At 40.2% G+C, this 21537-nt stretch overlaps 1 protein-coding gene across 7 annotated transcripts in view; it reads right to left on the bottom strand.

Moving 5' to 3' along the window:
- The window catches only part of NR1H4 (nuclear receptor subfamily 1 group H member 4), an 86836-nt gene that overhangs the window by 21229 nt on the left and 44070 nt on the right, over positions 1–21537 (bottom strand). For 4 of the 7 annotated variants that reach the window (XM_054028886.1, XM_054028896.1, XM_054028907.1 and 1 more), the window contains 6 exons: positions 20299–20661; positions 13231–13383; positions 9408–9541; positions 7962–8060; positions 6163–6262; positions 674–820 (listed from right to left, as the gene is read on the bottom strand). In XM_054028886.1, the coding sequence (XP_053884861.1) occupies positions 674–820; positions 6163–6262; positions 7962–8060; positions 9408–9541; positions 13231–13383; positions 20299–20661 (996 nt within the window). The remainder of the gene's footprint in view (positions 1–673; positions 821–6162; positions 6263–7961; positions 8061–9407; positions 9542–13230; positions 13384–20298; positions 20662–21537) is intronic. The other 3 variants (XM_054028903.1, XM_054028925.1, XM_054028932.1) reach the window with 3 other exon arrangements.

The following is a 21537-nucleotide window of genomic DNA, read 5'->3' as shown; positions in this document are numbered from 1 at the left end:
ATTTCATACAGACAATGACTTGTTTATACTGTTCTATATACTATACACTGAAATGTAAGTACAGTGAGCTGACACAATACAGAACTTGTCCAAGTCTACAGCAACCTGTGTTCAGTCCCTATTCAGCTGTTGTTGTTCTCAATTGTTGAGAACTGTGTTCAGACACTGTAAAACTCCATCATGCAGACCAAACCTTTGAGAGCCCTTATGAAGTGAAATGTGTACTGAAAATACATTACAACCATCATTGTTCGGCGCTCCTTTATTCTTCGTGATCCTTCTTACCAATTGACCCAGAGAGGCAGGGTCTTCTCCCTCTGAATCATACGCAATAAAAACCTATAATTCTTTTGTTACATTAATGACATTTACAAGCATATAAACTGACACTTTATTTGAATAACACGATAGAATGGCATTTTATTGTCACAGTTCTTTTATACTCACCCTTGAAGAGATACATTAGTTTCTTTGATATAGCTTAATTCATAATGTTTACAATGAAATTATGATTAAACATTTACCTCATGACCTTTGCACTCAAGGCTGACTGAGAAGAACAGCATTCAGATAAACTATTTCATTACCAATTACAAGCATTCTGTACTAACATTTCAAGGGCAAATGCTGACCCATAAAAGCAGATCTTTTTTCCACTAAATAAAGCACTTACCGCTTTTGCGAATTCTTTCTTCTAAGAGGTCAGCGTGTCCTACAGGAAGTTTCCTATTAAAGATCTCAGCTGAACGAAGGAACATGGCTTCTACTGCTGAACCCTTCAGCAAAGCAATCTGATCTTCATGATCAAGGGTTTGAAAGCCTGGAAGGAGATCAGAAATAAGAACATCAGTACTTTAGGTCCTATAGTTCTTAACCAAAAGGTGCCATTTATTTTATTTAGCATTTGCATATTTGCCGAGCCAAGCAATAGTGTTCTTAGTGGCCAAGAGCCCACTGCTGAATTTGGTTAGCAGGCATGCCATGCATCTGTATAAGAGCTAATTGTGCCCTTATCAGGGCTGCTAAGTATTGTGTACATTTAAGCCTGAATTCAGCAAAGCACTTAAATACATGCTTAACTTCCATTTATTTCAATTAGATATAAGTAGATGCTTAATTGCTTTGCTGAATTGTGACCTTTAAATGTAATGCTACATGTGGAATACAAAGGCATGGCATAGCCATCTGTGGGCATTTCTCTAATCCTACAAAACTCTTCAGTATTTTCTGCCATGTTCTCATTAGTGTTCTGTATATAACTCTGCCCATATTCTGCTACTCAAATGAATACAGCACAACTAATTTCTGGTTTCCACTAATTTAAGGGGCAGAAGCTCTAAGGTTGTCTTGATAATGAATTTTGGGTTATAGGAAAAGGTTAAGTAATGGATATTACAAAGATTGTATATCAGTAGCTACGTTTAAATAAAACAGATATCTTGAGAAGTATTTCTGGATGTCTTTATTATTGCAAACTGAAGTTCTATTGAATTAGTTAATCTATTCATCAAGTAGATTACTAGAGAAATGATTACACATTCACTTATTACAGTAATAAAGGTTCATTTTGCTGCAGGAATATATATATTTAATCAAGGTGTAAAGGATGTATTTCATATCAGTTTGCTTTAATCCAGCCTGAAATGATGACATCAACCTCTTAGGCCATGTCTACATGTACATTGCTGCAGCGGCGCAGCTGTACCGATACAGCTGCGCCACTGCAGTGTGTGTGGTGAAGACGCTCTATGCCGACAGGAGAGAGCTCTCCTGTCAGCATAAAGAAACAACCCCTGCGAGCAGCATAAGCTATGTCAGTGGGAGAAGCTCAGCCACCAACATAGCGCTGTGCACTCTAACACTTATGTCTGTGTAACTATGTGGCTCAGGGGAGTGGAATATTCACACCCCTGAGCAACATACGTTTTCCTGATATAGGCAGTAGTGTAGACATAGCCTTAGACTTTTATAGCTGAGACCTGATAAACGGCAGGAGTGCAATGGAAATAGGCATAATAGTTTCAGAGAAAGAGGAATCGTTCATTATTGGATAACGTGTTTTAAAAAGCGCAGCAGGACAGCAACCATGCTAATGTGACTTGAGAACCAGTTTTCACATCACATGGCTCAAATCCTCCTGCATCCATGAAGCCTTGTTTGGGTTTCCTCCCACCTGGAATTGATCTAGGATTTCGCAAGGCTCTTTTCCTCCGTAAGAATATGTCTACACTGCACTTAAAAACCCACAGCTGGAGCCCAGGCTCTAGGACCCGAGCCATGCCCAAATGTCTATACTGCAATTAAACAGTCCCACAAGCCTGGGTCAGCTGGCATGGGCCAGCCGCAGGTGTCTAATTGCAGTGTAGACACACCCTAAGAGGATTTTACATATGATAATACAGGAGAATCTCAGAGTTAGACACCTTGGGAAAAGAGGTTGTTTGTAATTCTGAAATGGTCCATAACTCTGAACAAGACGTTATGGACTTCAGCCATGGGGGAGTTCGGGCTGCAGCTGCAGGTGAGAGGGGAGCTCAAGACTTCTGCCCCCTGGGAGCACCACAGCTCAGGGCCTTAGACCTGGGGGGAGTGCTGGGGCTTGGTGCTTCAACCCCATGACTCCACTCCTGGCTTCTGCCCTGCAAGGGGCACTGGGGATCAGGGTTTCAGCCCCACAGCTCTACTCCCAGCTTCAGCTGGTGGGGGGACACCAGGGCTCGGGGCTTTAGCTATGGGGGCAGTGCTGGGACTGAAACCAGTGCTCCCCTCATAGCTAAAGCCCCAAACCCTGGCTCCCCCTGCAGGGCTGAAGCTAGGAATGGATCCATGGGGCTGAAGCCTCGAGCCCCAGCACCCCCCACATGGCAGAAGCCAGGAGCAGAGTCACAGGGCTGAAGCCCCAAACCCCAGTGCTCCCCCAAGTCTAAAGCTCTGAGCCCCAATGTTCCTGAGGGTCAGAAGCCCCCAGCTCTTCCCCTGCCCAGACTCCAGACCCCCCCACACCCTGCGGCTGCAGCCCCAACCCTCCCATAGCTGAAGCCATGAGTCCCGAGGTAATACAGTATTTGCTTTTTTTTGGTTGTTGTTGTTGTTTGTCTCCACTGTAGCCTGATTGATGACTTCTTGTTTCACAGGGTGTCTGGTTGACCGGTAAGTCCATAACCCTGGTGTTCGTATCTTTGAGGTTCTGCTGTATAGGGATATGTGCAAAGAAGGGGCTGGTAATCAAAATTCATTCCTCCTTTTCACGATTTTTAAGCTTTGTTATTTTGGATAAAGGCTTCCCCCTATATTTTGGATAGGGATTTATCCTTTCTGTGGGCCTGGGCTTTTCCCCTATTGAAGTAAATTGCCAAACTCCCATAAACTTCAGTGAGTGCAGAATGGGGCCTCTACGTACGAGAATGGGGCTGAAGGTTATGTAAAGCTTAGTTCATGCTGACTGCCACTACAAACCCAGTACAATGAGCCTGTACCAAGTCCTTGAAGCAGCACACAAACAAGGAAAGATAATACTGAGAATGAAAGAAAATAGTTAAAGTCACAGATTTAAAGACGCAACAGGTAAACTGTGCTAAATCTCCACTACTTTAAATTTTCAAATAGCAGTTTTATTTCATCCTAGAAGCCCCTCTCCCTTTTTTCCTCAGTATACATTGATTGACATAACTCAGAAAAGAGCTTGATTTTTTCTGCAGTTCCATCTCAAAGTTATTTTAATCTAACAAGACTCCAAGCCCAATATTTTCAAGAGAATCCACTAATTTCAGGAGCCCAGGAGTTCAGGGGAAGTCTTTTGCCTGATTTTCTTAGGTGCTAAGGATCCATTCACCTCCTCCAGTTGAAATCAATGGGAGCTGCAGGTACTCAGCAGCTGTAAAAATCAGGCTCAAGTCGGGTGCCCAAAATGAGGCAGCCAAAATTAGTGGAGACTTTTGAAGATTTGAGCCTTACTTTGTTCTTGATTTGAGACCAACAGACCATCTGTATTACAGAAATCTTGTAAGGTTTTTCTTTTTTCAAACTGCCAGGCTAGTATCCTTCCAAGTCTCCCTCCCCCAGCCCCTCTCTCTCACTCACACATGTATGTGTATGTAATCTTGTTTTGGATCAAGTAAGATTGCCTTCAACTTAATTAGCATATAACAAATTAAATTCCTGCTTTAGTGTTAATAAAGGATTGGTAGCATTATCATCTTTCAGCGCTGAACTGAACCCATTCAAAACTCATTCACTTTATTTTTTTCATTTATTTCCTGTGAACCTGTGCCCATTAGTTTGCAAAAGAAAATACAATTGGAATTGTAATACTGTAGAGGCTTTAAAATAATCCCATAACAGAGGGAGAAAAAGGGCAATGCTAGACAAAATGAAATTTTAACACATTTGTATATAAAAATATATTTGTGCATGTATGAAGGTGAGAGGCAATATGGTCTAGTGCAGCGGTTCTCAACCAGGGGGCCGCAGTCCCCAGGGGGTTGCGAGCTGATTTCAGTGGGTCCATGAGCCCCAGTGACCCACAGGACAGAAACCCCAAGACCTTGGGCAGAGTTGCCCCCCTATAAACTGCAGTGCCTTAACCAGAGTGGGGCAGGCCCATAGACAGTTCCACACGCACCCCCTCACCTCCTCCTTCCCCGATCGCTCCTAGGCCCCACCCTCTGGCCAGGTCAGAGGCAGGAAGCCGGAATTGGGCAGTGCGGGGCAGCTGCTGCTCTGGCTGGTACCATGGAGCAGGCAGCTGTGGTGCTTCCCCATCTCCTCCTCATGCTGCTGGTGCCTGGCGCTGCAGCTGTTCCTCAACTCCCAGCCTCCTTTGACTGCTTGCCGGCAAAGCCCTTGGGGAGCAGCGACCGCTCCTGGCACACAACTGCTAGCTACCCCTTCCCTGCACCCAGAGCTACCCCACCCCCCTGCACACGGCCCCTAGCCAACCCCTGCCTGCACCCTGAGTGGTTTTCAAAAATTTTGAGCTGAGCCCCCACTTTGAGTTATAATTTTTGGTTGCCCTCCCCCTCAACCTGGCCTGCAGAGGTTAGTCAGGGGGTGGAGGTGGCTCTCCCTCCTGGGGCCCTGCCATGTGGAGTGAGCCCAAACCCTGTCCCCCCAAATATAGAAGTCAAACTACGCCTATGATTGAGCCTCTCCACCTGGCCCGGAGCCCTCTCATTTCCTCTCCCCCCTACCCACCAACAGTGGGCCCTGGAGTTTTTATAGCATGTTTGGGGTGGGGTGGGGAGGCTCAGAAAGAAAAAGATTGAGAACCCCTGGTCTAGTGGATGGGGCACTGGACTTAGGACTCAAGAAACCTTTGTGTAGGGATTAATGACCAGTGGATCTAACTGCCCTACCTCCACGTTTCTTTACTCCAAGCCACACTGCACAGAAAGGTGCGGGGAGCCTCACACAGAGATGGATTCCATGGCACATGAGTAGAGATGGATGCCCTGCATATACTCTGCACTCCTCCTCCCCAAACAGAAAAACTCTGCCTGTTGTGCTGTACCTGAAGCCACATAGGATGGGGCAGGATGTGCGCAGAATGAACCTAACAGAACTGAGACACATTTGGCCTCTTGAGGTAGCATGATGCTAGATTTTTATAATGCCTTTTCCACTTGTGAATTGAAAAACTGAAATCTCATTTTCAATGTGATTCTGTGATTCATTATTCAAGGAGTCTAAATACAAATCCTGAATAAACATCCCTTCCACACACTTAAAGCCAATGTTCTAAGCACACACACTTCAGTGGATGACACTGACCCAAAGGGGGCACAGGGAATAAAATAAAGTTTCGAACGTGTTAGAGTCAATTCTAAGGAGCAAAATTTTGCATTGCAACCTTATTTTAAAATAACGTACCTTCAAAGACTCTAAAACACCTAGAACATTTTGTCCTTGAATAGATATAGAGGATATTCCTTCTGAAACTGGTTAAGTGTGCGTCTTTCAAAGCAGTCTCTTGGAGTATAAAGCTTCAGTTTTTTAGATCACAACTGAGGTATGTGTGTATTGGCAGGGACAATGGAACATACTTTTATACATCTTCTCAGCTATACATACCTAGATATACATAGCAATCAAGGTGCAACTCAAATCATTTGGAGGTTTTCCATTAATTTCTGTGGGAGCAAGATTTGGTCCATTGTGACATACCTGGTAACTTTTTGGTGAATTCCACAAGAACCTGAACATGACTGGTAGCCATTTCTGTTAAGATGAGAAAATTTTCTTCAGCACTGAATTCCTCTTGTAACTAAGTATTAAAAATTAAAAAAAAAAACAATGGTTAATAATAGCTGACACTTTGGACTTCTATCATTCTTTTTGTAAGAATATCTCAAAGCACTACACAAATATTTACTAATTAATCCTCACAACATCTCTGTAATATAATAGGTAATAAAAGTAAACAGAAGTTTGAGGTTTTAGGATTTCAGGTGGATTGTGGCAGCTGCTTGCCACTACAAAGCAATGTTGCACAGTAGTTTAGATTAAGAAGTGAGGAAAGACACTGTATTCAGTTGCAACTGCACTGGGAATTTAGAAAGGCAGAATATCATCTCCAGATTGGAATTTGGCCAGGTCACCAGGGTTAACAGTCCTACACTTATGAAAAGAGCATGAAATCTTTACTGACGCCAAGTAGTCAGAACTTTGCTTTTTACATGTCATGTGTGTAACAGCACCTCCAGCAGTACTACACTGGAACATTTAGTTCATATGGATTCAAGGGGAAGGGTGCCAACTACTCAACTAACATTACTGCCTGCAGCACCCAGGATATTCCTTGGAGGTCACCCGTCTAAGTATTTATTTGGTCCAACCCTATGTGCTTGTAAGATCTGATGGAATTGCAGCAAATGGTAGCATAGTTTCAGGCCAACTACTACATTAATTCACTACAACGATGGGAAAAGAAACATACCATTACAAAAAATTGCTCCAGCAGTGCAAAGGGACAGTATAGCTGATTTAACTAGACAACTGAAGTGGTTGTAACAGCCAAGTGACATAGAACTGGCATAGCCAGCTCTCCACACATGCCACATATCTCCCCCCATATAGTGGAAAGTCAAGAGGATTGAGCCCTGAGGAGAGCTGGTCAACATTTTTTGTTCAAAACTCTTTTGCTGTTGTTGTTTTGTTTTGCTTATTGACTTTTTAATTTAATTTTTTTTTTTTTTTTTTTTTTTTTTTACAAAAAAACAAAACTGAAGTTTTTTAGTTTTCAAACTTGGAAACCAAAATGTTTTCTCCCATTTTCCCCTCCCCTTTCCCCCTTTATCTTTTTTCCCTTTTTCCTGCTCTTTTTATTTTTCATTTTGCCACTGAAAAAGAGAGGTGGTGAAAGAAAGGGAGAGAAAGAAAGGGGGGAGAAATCCTAAAAGCAAAAACTGAAAAAAAGAAGTTTTTGATTTGATATTTTTGTTGAAATGTCAGAATTTTTTTGTGATATATACTATTAGATTGTAAACTCTTCTTTTAGACTGTAAGCTCTTTGGGGGCAAGGACTGTATTTACTATATGTCTGTACAGTGTCAACCTTATTGAGGGCTCTAGGTGCTACTTCCATATGAATGTTAACTTATGTTCACAGCATACACCCAGAAACATTAGATAAAAAAACCCATAAATATCCTTGCTGGAAGGTTGCTTTATTTCTTAGAATTCAAAATGTTTACAAACAAAAACAGAGAGGAAACAGGCTGCTCCCTAAAACAGATCGACACAACTCACCCCACCTTGCTTTAAGCTGCTCCCAGATGTTACAGAGCCAGTAGACTGCAAACGGGACCAGAAAACCCTCCCACTCTTAAAGTGATAGCTTGCAGTTCAAACACAGTCCTCACTATATCACATTAACTAATGTTAATAATAATAATATAGCCCTGTAGTCTCTTCATACAACCCAAATGACAACTTACAAAAAAGTAATTAATTTGTGTACTTACAAGTTTTTTTGATACCTCTTGAGGAATTCTTTGTTTACTATACGAATCCATGATGTAATGAAGAAGGTTCTGCTGTTCAGGGGTAAGTTCTACTTTCTCCTATACTGGCAGAAAAAACCCCATAAAGTTCAGTAACTGGAAGTGATCTAGCATCTCTTACTTCAGTAAGATTGTTTAGATCTACGTCTTGGATGTCAACAAGATGAGAAGTCTGTCTAGCCCCTTAGAGACTGCAGATATAAACAAAGGATCCATGATAGAGCGGTATAAATGTTTTACCAGCATGAGTTTGGAGTGGAAGTGTTACCAGGTTTGGTAATTAGTGAGTTATGTGAACATTAGCCATTAGTGAGTTATGTGGACATCCCAAAACCTCAATACCACACCCTCATATATTCTATACATGACACTTATGTTACAGAAAAACTATTTAATAGATGTTTTAGTGAGTTTCAAAAAAACGTTTGGACTATTTTTATATCTCATGTATCATAATTATTTTGTGTCCCCAACTGGGTAAGGCTCAAAAGAAGCACTAAAAGCCTCTAAAATGACTTAATATTGCTTTTCTATACCTAAGAATATCATGATTTTAAGGTCTAATATCTCCGCACATTCCAGGTCTAGAAGCAAATACTAGGTCCATTTGGAATGTCAGAAATCTTGCTTTTCCTTTGCTCCTATTTCTAGTCCTGAAGGCAGCAAGGTATCCAAATTTAAATCTGTCACTGATGCAGGTGAGAACTGAATATTGCCATCATGGCCTTTGGGCAGCTGTGCATTTTTTGGAGGGTAGTGTTGGAGGAGTTGGGGAGAAAGAGCAACTTTTCCTTCTGTCAGACTGATTTTTTTATGGCAACTATTCGCAGGTACTCAGAGATTTGGCATATTAATAATAGTCCTGAGGGAGATGGATTCATGAAGAGTGCAGGTGAGGTGGTCAAAGGTGCACGATAATTTGTAAAACCTTAATTATTCAATTCACTCATCCCATGCAGAGATTAGATCTGTAAATATGTATCGTAAAAATATCCAGGGATAATTTGCACAGCCATGTGATAAATCTTACTTAATGTGTATTCTGCAGTTTATCACATGGATATTTCTACGACATATATCTAATCTCTGTGTGGAATGTGAATGCTAATGTGTGCATGTGCATATGCACACACATGCATAATTAACGTGTTAGGGTCAAGACCCACCCCTAGAATCTATACGAGAAGTTATCGTTTCACATGTTATTGATGTAGACTAATGCCTTAGATCCTCAAATAATGTTATCTCATTAATTATAGGTAAACACTACAAATACTGAAGGCAATGTGTCTGGTTACATAAGGCGATTCTCTAAATTACTTCAGTGTAACCATAGTATACTGTGTTAGTTGCATGTAGCTCAAACATCCTAATTATTGTACAAACTATTTACATAAATTTTATTACCCTATATATTTTAGTTGTAGATGTCACTTGCTTCAGGTCCGCTCCCTCGTTATCTTCGTTGGCTGTCTGATCAGGTGGCTGTTTCACATTTTTTCTTAGACGTTTTGACTTGCATTGTATTTCTGTTAACAAACCTGCAGCATTGCAAATAATACGTTCATAGGATTCACACACCAAAAGACATTTTAGGTTAATTCACACATACCAGTGTGGAACCAAGTAAGTACATGAGCATGCCCACATATTGCCCTTTAACACCAATAAACTACTTACCCATGCATGACATTCTCTGAAGTCAGCATTCTCCTTAGATACAAGTACTTAGGCCACACAGATACATAGATGACAGGCGATGGATGTTATGATAAGCATCTTTGGGCCAAGTCAACTTCTACTAGTGCAACCTAAGGTGCAGCCTCCCTTGCAGAACATCCACTTAGAAGGGGCACAGGCATCTGCAGTGCCACTCTGCTGACAGATCTAATGTAGCTGGTACAAACCAAAAGTGAATCATGCTGGCCAGGGAGAGGATATGGCTGAAGTGTCTGGGAGATGTGCTGATCCAGTTCATTATCTGGTCAACTGCCACAATTTGTACCTCCCTGCACTAGCAGGTTGAATCAAGCCCAGGGTTCATTATTGATTAGAGTCTATCGTGTCCTTAAATTAAATATTTGTCACTTTATGTATTTATCCTTATAGACTGTAAACAACTTGGGGCAGGGACTATCTTTAGGTGTATTATGCACAGCAACCAGCACATCGACTTTGCTGAACAATTACTAAATAATAACAATTAACAGAACCAACCCTCAAAAGAAAACCAGCAAACTGACCAACAGGCAAGCAGGTATGTATGGATCTAAGAATATAATCATCACAGAACTTCAATTTAGAGTTTCTTTCAAGGAGTCTGCCTGGCTCTCCAATCTTGAAAATGCAGAACAGGAAAAGAGACTCATTCAGAAAATATATGATGGTGGGGAAAGATATCATGTAAACACTGAATTCAGTTGTGAATGTTTTTAATTTCCTGTTTAAGCACTATATAAAATAACCTACCCGCACCACGGAGAGAAGAGGAAATTTACATGATTAAAAAAAGACTTACATATAGTACCTCGAAATAGGAAAATATCAGTGATAGGAATGTTGCAGATAATAATTGGCATCAAGGTATGTGATTGTACTGACTCATTTTTACAACATCTTAGCTTTATTTTTCTAAAGAATAGATGTAAAGCAAGCTTGCTAAAACCACTGGGCCAGATCCTCAGTTGATGTAAACTGGTGCAGTCAGTGGAGCTACACTGATTTATACCAGATGAGGATCTGTCCTATTTCTTTTCTGGGGAAAATTCAGTTTGCTTTGTGTCTTGTACACTAAAGGCCTGATTCTGCCATCCTTACTTATCCTGAGTAGTACTTTGGGGGTGAAATTCTAGCCCCCCTGAAGTTAGTTGCAAACCTCCTATTGACTTCAATGCAGCCAGCATTTTACTCTAATTCCACAAATGGCTCCATTTCAGTGAGACTAGGAGTGCTACTCAGCCGGAATAAGAGTGGCAGATTCTAGTCTTTAATTAGAAACTCTAAAGAAGTTTCACGCTAAAGAACTGCAACTATAAGTACAAAAAGATATTTGACGCTGATGGTTAAATAATTTCATCGTGTCTGTGGTTTATGTACAAAGGAGATGGAAATGTTTAGTGAGTAGGGCCATAAATGTTTATAAGACTTTACCTCCCTTTTTGCTATAGCAAAATTCTTCAGTGTTTATAATTGCAACCCTTTAGTATGAGTAAATGAAACAAAGTTCAAGGTAACCTTTTATTTCAAAGGAACTTCTTCAACTTAAGACGATGTATAAATAGAAGCTTTAGGCTTTACCACCCTGTCAAGCCCTGATCTAAAACCAATCATATACAGTACAGCCTTCCTTTGAAACTTGTTAAATGGTGACTTGCAAAATGTCCTCACTGAAGTGCTTTAGAACATGCTTATGTTTAAGTTATGAGTAACATGAGATACCCAGTAACAAAGTAAGTGTTTCCATTGCAGAGAAAGATTCAAATGGCAGCACCTATTGTCAGTCTTTGTTTCACATATGCCAATTTGAGAAAATGATCAGCCAGTTTAAAAGTTTCATGTGTCCTCAATCAGTATTATTTACACTAACCTATTTTTTTCTGTGATCTGTTGTTTTTCTGCTGCTATGAGTCACGCAGAGTATCCTGAACTCTTGAATTTGTGGAACAATGAATCTGAGTCCAAGCTCCATGGGTTTTTATTTTCCTATGACACTTACTGACTCATTGAGTGTTATCATCACTTTGGTGGCATTTGTTTGTGTATTTATGTATTGTACAAGAATATGTCATATCTCAGGATCTTTGTAGTCTGTTCAATTTACAGAATGAAAGATTAATTATATTATATTTGCATGCATTCCAAATATTGATGGAGGTTATTGTTTCTCACAAAGCCAACAGTTAATATAGCACCTCATGATCAGATTAAAAAAGAGAAGTATATTAAAAACTCAGAGTAGATTAATTTCCTGTATGAACCTAAATTGGTTTGACACTATAATGTGCTAAAATGATTGGAGCCATCAATAAATAGAATAAACTGCAGTCCTATTCACTGAAGGCAGCATATGCAGATGTGTACACTATATTTCTAGGAATGAGCCTACAAATATGGAATGACTATTCCTGTTATAGTTAAAGTTCTACCAGAAATTCAATTTCAACTCCTCATTTTGGGGTGTAGTGCAGTGTCACAGATGTTTAAAGTACATTGGCCTGGAACTCGGTAATGTATATCAGATGTCAGCCTGAATTCCGTTTTTTGTTTTAATACACCTCTACCTCGATATGACGCTGTCCTCGGGAGCCAAAAAATCTTACCGCATTATAGGTGAAACCGCGTTATATCGAACTTGCTTTGATCCACTGGCGTGCACAGCCCCGCCCCCCGGAGCACTGCTTTACCGTGTTATATCCGAATTCGTGTTACATTGGGTCGCGTTATATCGGGGTAGAGGTGTATAAAACATTATTTAAATCTATAAGCCAAATTCTCTGGAGGTGATCCTACCTATAACTCTATACCTCCATTAGAAGAACTAATTAGACTATTTAAAAAAAGGGCTCTCCCTTACCAGGCCAGCCCAGATTGCCAGAGGAGGACTGCAGCACATAGCAACTTCCAGCCAATGGCAGTCCTCCTTTTTTAGGAGATCTGCCATTGGTTGATTGTCAGCACTTCATACAAGCATTGAATTGGCTGGCAAGGGCTGGCAGGCAGTCCATAAAAAGGTGGTTGTGGGTAGGGGTAGTTCTGTTCCTTTTCTGCCCTGCATAGCACTGAAAATTCCCTACTTCTTTATATTCCTCCCCTTCTCCAACTGATGCCTTCCACCACCTCCATCCTTTTTCCATAGCCACTGGAGTGGCTTTTTCTTGCACTTGGGCAGCCCCTTTGGCTCTTGCCTTTCGCTGTGTCAGCCCACTCTGGCAGGGAAAGTCCTTTCTTCACCATTAGATCATCACGCACTTCACGCTCTGGTGTCCCCTGTCATTAACCAAATCTCATCATTCATGGGTATGTCATGTCTATTCAATAAGATTTGTTGAGCACGGACTGCAGTGCCCATAATGGTACAGTTCATGCCTTCAGAGTTGCTAGACTATATCTTTTGAGGGTTTTACCCACCTTTGTATATGTATGGAGGCTTCAGCATATTAGACACAGCCCAGTTAGACAAATGTAAGATTTAATATATTTTCAAAGTACTTTGATTGCTTGATGCAAATACCTGTATACATACATTCAGCCAACATCCCCATTTGTTTGCATTTCCGCAGGCGGCACTCCTGGCACTTTCTTCTCATGTACATGTCCATCTCACAATTGCCTCCATTTTTACACTTGTATACAGCATTTTTAGTGATACTTCTTCTGAAGAAGCCTGTGTAAACAACAGTGAGATGTGTAAGAAGGTACTGCAAACAGGGGAACAGATTAGCTTGAAAAGAGACTGCATAACTGTTTCACCCTCTGAATGCAACACATTCTGCAACTATTCCAGTTTCTTTTGGTACCACTTGGACATGCTGATGGCTGCATTATTGCTATTTTAAAAAGTTACTTGCACCTAAGTGGTCCATGCAATATCATTTAGAACCAGATATTATACAATGTGGGTCTATACACTAGACATTGGCCTGAACTCAAATCCCACATCCAAATATCTGGGATCCTTGAGAAGGTTCAGATCCAAATTTGGAACCCATCATTGTGGTTCAAATACCAGGATTATACACAATACTGTACAGTACTATGATAATAGCCAATGAACGACTATGAGGCTGCAATTCACTTGAAGGACTCTGAGGACAGGACAATCCATGAGAGTGCATGCAGCAAACCCATTTGAGTGAATTCCCATTATCTCAATTACCGAGAATTAGAGTACTTGTACACACGTGTAAGCAGGGTCACACAGACTACCTGCCCATCCAGAATGAAACAGCAGAACTATTTTTATTTTTATCCTCCGTATTAAAGTGGAGGATTCCTCCCTCATTTGCAATAACCCCCTGCCTCCTTCATTAAACTCTGCCAATCTGGCACACTGAGGCCCTGATTCAGCAAGGTACTTAAGCACTTTTCTAACTTTAACCACACAAGTAGTCCCACTGAAGTCAAGTTTCATGGAATTTAGTTTCCCTGGATTCACCCCAGGTTTATATTGGGGTAAAGAACTGCAAACAAAAATTAGCCCAAAGAAAATCATGGATCCACAGACCCCTTTCTCATTCAGTACAAAGCTCTTATTCACTGTCCAACCTGTACTCAGACTGCGTTACTGGAAAAGACAGTATGCATTCATGTAGTGAAATTCTATGCAATAAAAGATTAGCATAATACCACTTACTAGGGGGGCAAAGATAAAGTTGCACAGGCAGCCTTTGCTTTAACATTTCCTGAACTTGTAGTACTTCACTTCGCAAGCATAGCATTTTTCTAATACTGTGTTTTATATAGGATGATTTAGCAGCATTCAAAGAGGGAGTGAACTCTGTCAGGCATGGGAAATAATCTCAACTCTTCCATCAGTTTGGTGGCAGAATTTTAAAAAGGGACTCCTGGAAGCCCCTGAGGGCACATGGCTGATTTGTTGTACGGGCTAACCCTAACTCAGCCCTGGTAGTATTCTGCCTGACACTTCCATTCACTAAAGGTGGGATTGAGCAAAAACACAGGATCCAGTCACCCACAGTCAACTCTGGGGGAAGTTCAGATCTGGCTGTCTTCTTGGTTTTCTCTCTGAAAAGCATTGAACTAGGACACATATGGCTACATACACCCCTGCATTTTTGAGAAATTCACTGTGGATCCAAATTACAATGGGCTCAGGCCCAACTTTAATTTAAATAATCCATCCCAGCCCTAAAATTTTGTTACAAAAAATAATAAAATTCTATTTAGCAACAACAAACCTGGCACTTCTTTGAGTCCTGTCTCCCATACTGTGTGTTTTGAATAGTTTTTTTTTTCCATTCAAATGTACTTGATTGACACTAACCTCTTTTGAAATGCAGATTATTTGGAACTTTCAGTCAGACCCAGACATTATTTTTGTTTGCCATTCACATGGAGTTTAACACATTTCCATATACTGGTCAGGGAAGGAAGAAAAGGTCTAGGTTTAAGCTGTAGATTTTCAATGCCAGTTAAATGGCAGTTGCATTTGTTTCAGATCATGTTCCAAATTTATTTTAAACAATTTATTTAAAGGCTGCAATTCATGAAGAAAATCATTTATTATAGTTATATTCAAAAGTATGCAAATATGTTTATGACCATTATAAGTCAGATTGCTGTTATTATGGCTAGCATAAACAAGATCTAGGCAACACTTTATTAGTTGTTATTTGTATGTAAAGAATTACAAAAGCTTTAGCAAATGCATCTGATTGACAACATGTAGTGATGCCAAATCAGTGAGATTTATAAACCAACAAAACTTAGAACTGTGAATGTTTCCTACTGAAAAACAATTTTAAAAATCCAAAATGTTTTTCTGCTCTGGCAAAGCATAATTTTCAATCTTACTCTCATTTTTATTATGGAGTGACATTCTTTCTCTCTAGATAGTCTTCTCCTTAGTAATGTCAGTTAGTTCTCCACTACAAGCCCAATTTTGACACATATTCCTTAATAATAACAACTACAGAGTTAAATCAAACCTACTGAAATGTCATGTGTGTGATCTTGTGCTAAGGGAGAATTTTTTGGGACAATCTGAGGCAAATCAGACAAGATATTTGGGGAGACAATGTGTGAGGGGGTTAAAAATAAGGTGTCTTTTACATTTTCAAATTGCCTAACCTTATCTGATCTTGCAAAATCTCAACAACTAGCTTCATTTAGAAACTACGAATATGTTTTGTTCAACAGTGATTAGGGTTAGTTATGGGTAGAACTCCTTTTTTCAGGCCCCAGTCCTGAAAGTTGTTCTTCACAGGCAGATCGTCACAGACTTTAATTGGGCTTTATACAGAAACATTATGAACAATTTGCGAGACTGGGGCTTCAGTGTATATGTTGCTTTTCCCAGCCTGTCCCCTGTTGAAGTGTTTGGTTTTGCATCAGGTAGAGGACATCTGGTGCATGAAAATAAAAACGGGCATGTTTGTGGTCAATCTCTCTCCTACAAAATGAATTTGAAATGAAATGAACTAGTTCTATAATATCCAAATAGTGAATTGTATGTTACATATACTGTACAAGACATTAAAGAACAGAGGAGTTGCCTCTTCAACTAAAAGGACACAGTTTGATTCTAGCTCTTCCTTTTATGAAAAGTGCACTACAAAGGAATCCACCAAAAGGGTGTATATACTATACCAGCATAGCTCCACAGAGTTAAGAACCATGAGAGTTGAACAATTCTGAGTCACGTCATGAGGAGAATGCTTGCTGAGAACTGGTGTTGAGACACAATGAGCTAAACTCTACCTTGGTGTAACTCCATTGACTTCACTATTTCCTAATCAAGTCATCTAAATGCTACCCAACGAACAAGCAATGCATGCCTACTTTGAACTGTCAGACTACTGACACTTCAAAGAATACTGCTGAGTTCCATCACCACACAAACTGCCCTGACTTTCTAGAGAGAATCAGAAGCTGAATGTGGAATGGCTTTAACAGGAAATATCTGTGGTTTGACATGACATACATCAAGGATTATCAGGAATAGTTTGGAGGTAATAAAAATCAATTATGCCATTTTGTAGGGGACAGAGTACATAATCCACCCTTCTGTCAGTGTAAATGATTTTGTGACTTCAATAAATGAGTATGATGTAGGATGACCAGATAGTAAGTGTGAAAAATCAGGACAGAGGGTGTGGGGTAATAGGAGCCTATATAAGAAAAAGCCCCAAATATCAGGACTGTCCCTATAAAATCAGGACATCTGGTCACCCTAGTATGATGCTATAGTGTGCCCCACTCAATTCATGTGACTTGTATACACCACTCCTTTCCAGAGGGGTCTCTAGATTCCAGTTAGGGTCCATATGTGCTCTAAGGCTTCTTCACAGGGTATGTCTACACTGCAATTAGACATCTGCAGCTGCCCTTGCCAGCTGACTGGGGCTTGTGGGGCTCAGGCTAAGGGACTGCTTAATTGCAATGTAGACATTCAAGCTCAGGCTACAGCCTGAGCTTTGGGACCCTCTCACCTCACAGGATCCTATACCCTGGGCTCCACCCCAAACCTAAATGTCTATATTGCAATTAAACAGTCCCTTAGCCCGAGCCCAAGTCAGCTGGAACAGGCCAGCTGCAGATTTTTAATTGCAGTGTAGACATACCTATAGAAGGTTTTATAATGCCTCACCAGGATAGGTGATACAATGGAATAGACTGTAGAAAATATTGTAATATATAATGCCACAAACATTGTAATAACACTTGTAAATTGTCTCATTATTTATGGACCATTATGCCATTATTGTAGAATGATGTAATATTTTATAACTGCACAATTAGGGATCAGAGATGTCCCACCGAAATTTTCAATTTTTAAAGTATTTTTAAAAGAATTCTAGCATAAGCCTAGATCCAAGAGGTGTGCATCCTGTTTAGTTTGCCTTTTGATTGATATTTTGGGGAAGGGATAAATAGAAAATCAGATTTTCAAACCATTTTTTTCTTGCCACGTGAGGAGAAATATTCACATGTATTTGTATGTGGATAGTAATATAGTCACAAAAAACTGAGTATATGCACAGCTCCAGAATATAAATCTCTTGCGAACCAATAAAACATGGTTTTTTTCCCCACAAAAAAGAAGAGAGAAGAAGATAAGGTCAGCAGCCCTTTCAGTTTATAAGTAAACCACTCAAGGTTCACTAAATTCTCTTCTAAATTTCGAATATAAATAGATTGGTTTGTATTCAGGTATCACAGATATATTTAATTGGTTCTATCATGCTTAGCACTGGCTCTCTATTCAAACTGTAGATTAATGTCAATAGTAATTTCTTACTTTTATATACAGCCTTTCATTCGGAAGGAGCCCAAAGTGCTTAACTCCACACATTTAGTATCACTGAAATGCAGCCACCTCTGGGGTGAAGGGCACCAGATAGGCAGAATGCTAAGACCATTAAAACATCCTATCTGGCTTTTCAAACAGAATTGTTCGCCTCTTACTTACACATCATCTTACGATTGCTTTAAGCCATTCTAAGGTTTATTGCAGAAACATAATACATTAACCTTAAATAATTCAACTTTTACAGTCTTTGATAAAGGGTTGTGCTTTCCTCTGTAACTGATGTTGCAGCCATGAAAAAGTGAAAACACAAAATGAATTATCCCAATAAAACAGTAATATAATGGTTTCACAGAATGATTTAAGTAAAATCAACAAGGAGACCTGAATGAATACATTTACTGTGACCATTGATCCCAACACTTACATGGGAGTTGTACTTGGAATGACTTTGGCCCAAAATGTTTTTAGTTTTTACCATGGTTTTTCCACAGTGTCTAATTATAACTGCTGTAAAAAAGTTATAAATTAATTTAGTAAAAGCCATTTAATAGTGAGGGCAATTAACCACTGGAACAGCTTACCAAGGGAGGTAGTAAACTTATCATCACTTGGAGTCTTTAAATCAAGACTGGATGTTTTTCTAAAAGATACACATAGTTCCATCCACAAGTTATTGGGCTCAAGAGTGTTGACTTATGTAGCAGGGAAGGATAATTCCTTTATTTGACGCAATTACCTACCAACGTGCCCTGGAAGAACCACCTCTAGGAATAAGAGTTATTCAGCTGCTATGTCCTTGTCCTCTCTGCTGAACCACCACCAACAGATCACTAATAACGGTGAGGGGCTCTTTTTGCCACGTGCGGGCACTGTTCACTGGAAACCAGTCTAATACAGTGGGTACACTTAAAATGTTCATTCTAGTTTTAGAGATGTGATCAATTTAAGAGGTATTCCTTATAAAATTATATTAAAATGATGACTGTTACTAGTCCTCGCACTGGAAAGAACTTTTTAATTGCACCCATGCATTTCCCATAGGCCACCAACAAGCCATCAGATGGTGACCACTTTCAGTCACTACTGACTTGGATTAGATGCTGAATTGAAAACATAGACGTGAAAAGCTCTTATACTATTTATTACCAGTCCTTTCAGCTGCTCAATGTATCCTCATGCTGCCTTCTCAAGAAATGAAAGAGATGAAATGTAATACTCTACAGATTAAAGAATATTTGCTGATCCAAACTCAGAAATTATGACCAGGGATAGTGCTTATTTTAAATCAATGGTTTGTTTTGCTGCTGACAACGACGATGATTGATTGCTGGATGATAGGTTTAGGTGGACAAATACTTTTGCTTTGACAGTCAACACTGCTGTAAGGCAATGTATACTCTATATCCACAAAGGAATGAAACTACCAGTGTGTCCCAGGAAAAATAATCATAGAATCATAGACATGTATGACTGGAAGAGACCTTGAGAAGTCCTCAAGTCCAGCCCCTTGGGCTGAGGCAGGACCAAATAAACCTAGACCAGCCCTGATAGATGTTTATCTAACCTGTTCTTAAAAACCTCCAATGATGGGGATTCCACAACGTACCTTGGAAGCCTATTCCAGAGCTTAACTACCCTTAGAATTAGAAAGACTTTCCTAATATCTAACCTAAATCTCCCTTGCTGCAGATTAAGACCATTATTGTTTTGCTACCTACCTTCCATGGATGTGGAGAACAATTAATTCCTGTCCTCTTTAGAACAGCCATTAACATATTTGAAGATTGTTATCAGGTCCCCCCTCCCCCCCAGCCTTCTTTTCTCAAGATTAAACATGCTCAATCTTTTAACCTTTTCTCAGAGGTCAGGTTTTCTAAAACTTTTGTCATTTTTGTTGCTCTCCTTTGGGCTCTGCCCACATCTTTCCTGAAGTGCGGTGCCCAGAACTGGACACAATTCTCCAGCTGAGGCCTCACCAGTGCCAAGGAGAGTGGGACAGTTACCTCCTGTGTCTTACATACATACAACACTCCTGTTAATACAACCCAGAATGATATTGGCCTTTTTAGCAACTGCATCACATTGTTAACCCATATTCAATTTGTGATCCACTATACCCCCCCCCAGATCCTTTTCAACAATACTACCACCTAGCCAGTTAATAACCGTGCATTAGATCCAAATGCAAAGATCTACAAAGGGTAAGCACTTAAAAGAGCTTTTCAATTAAGACAAAATGACATTTCAGAAATAAATATCCATTTCCCCAACTTATTTTGTGACAGATTCATTCATATTTTGTCCTACCTTTGCACCCCTCACAAGTCAGAGCATTATAGTGGTATCCAGATGCTTTGTCACCACACACAACACATAGCTCTTCTCCTTTCACTCTTCCCGTGGAGTGGCCCAGTCTCGACTTCTTGGCTACGGGTATATCCGCTAGTTCTGTCTCTCTTGTGAAAAAGTTCTCACAGGGGAGTCTCCTGAGTTCATACATTCCAGGGGAATACCATTCTTCAGGCTGCTGGGGGTAAAAGCCAAGGTTGGAATAATAAGGTGGTGATGAAATCTGAGGCTGAACTGGGGGGAACGGCATACTGCTGTACTGTGTATAAGGTGACACATCTGGCTCTTGCACTGGAGAACTCATTGCCTCTGTAAGAACACCTACATAATAATGCAGAAACAATATGTATTAGTACTGTTAAACCATAGTCACTGGAACAGTTTCCATTCCTAAACATATCAGTCTCAGATACTGGAAAGAAATTATTTACTAATCCTAGAGATTGTATTGACTAAACATAAAGAACTCTAAAATAGTCCTGATAATATTTACACTTCCCTCAGCATCCAGAGGCTCCAGTCACAGAAGCCCCTATGCACTAGGTCTGTACAAATACATAGAAAGATGCTCTCAATATAAATTAACATTCTCAGCTACTTTATTACAGTCAATAAAAATATTTTGCACTGCTATTTCCTTAGAAAATCTTGAAAGATTATTATTTCTACAGAGCTAAAAATGTACACGATGCTCTACAGACAATTAAGGCAAAGCAGTCCACGTTACAAAGGAGCTGTCAATCTGAATTAGACACAAAAACACAGCAAAGAAATCCCAAGGAGCTATGGGAAGGAGGAAGGCTACAATAGTAAGATGGAGATACACTTATCTTGTTCATTTCTGTTTTATTTGGAGTTAGTATATCATAGCGTGAGGGAAAACAGCTACAGGAAAAGACAGAGGTGGGGTTTAGCAAGAGCTGGAAGGCTAACCAAAATAAATGAGCCTTCAGGAGGGGTCTGAAGGGGAAGAGTGAGGTTATATGACACACAGAATCAGGGAGGATATTCCAAGCATAGAGGACGATGTGAGATACAGGAGGGGTTCCAAACTGTGGGTTGCGGGCCAAAGGTGGGCCGCGACACAGTCCTGGATGGTCCACTGGCATAGCCATGGGTGGAGTTTGGTAAGGGCATGAGGGGGGGGTTGGTATTGTGAAGTGGACAGCAACAGAGTGGCTGCCAGCAATGGCCCTT

Source organism: Malaclemys terrapin, chromosome 1 (genome assembly GCF_027887155.1).
Source record: "Malaclemys terrapin pileata isolate rMalTer1 chromosome 1, rMalTer1.hap1, whole genome shotgun sequence".
NCBI classification, from domain to species: domain Eukaryota; kingdom Metazoa; phylum Chordata; order Testudines; family Emydidae; genus Malaclemys; species Malaclemys terrapin.
This window is presented reverse-complemented; position numbering and strand designations above follow the sequence as displayed.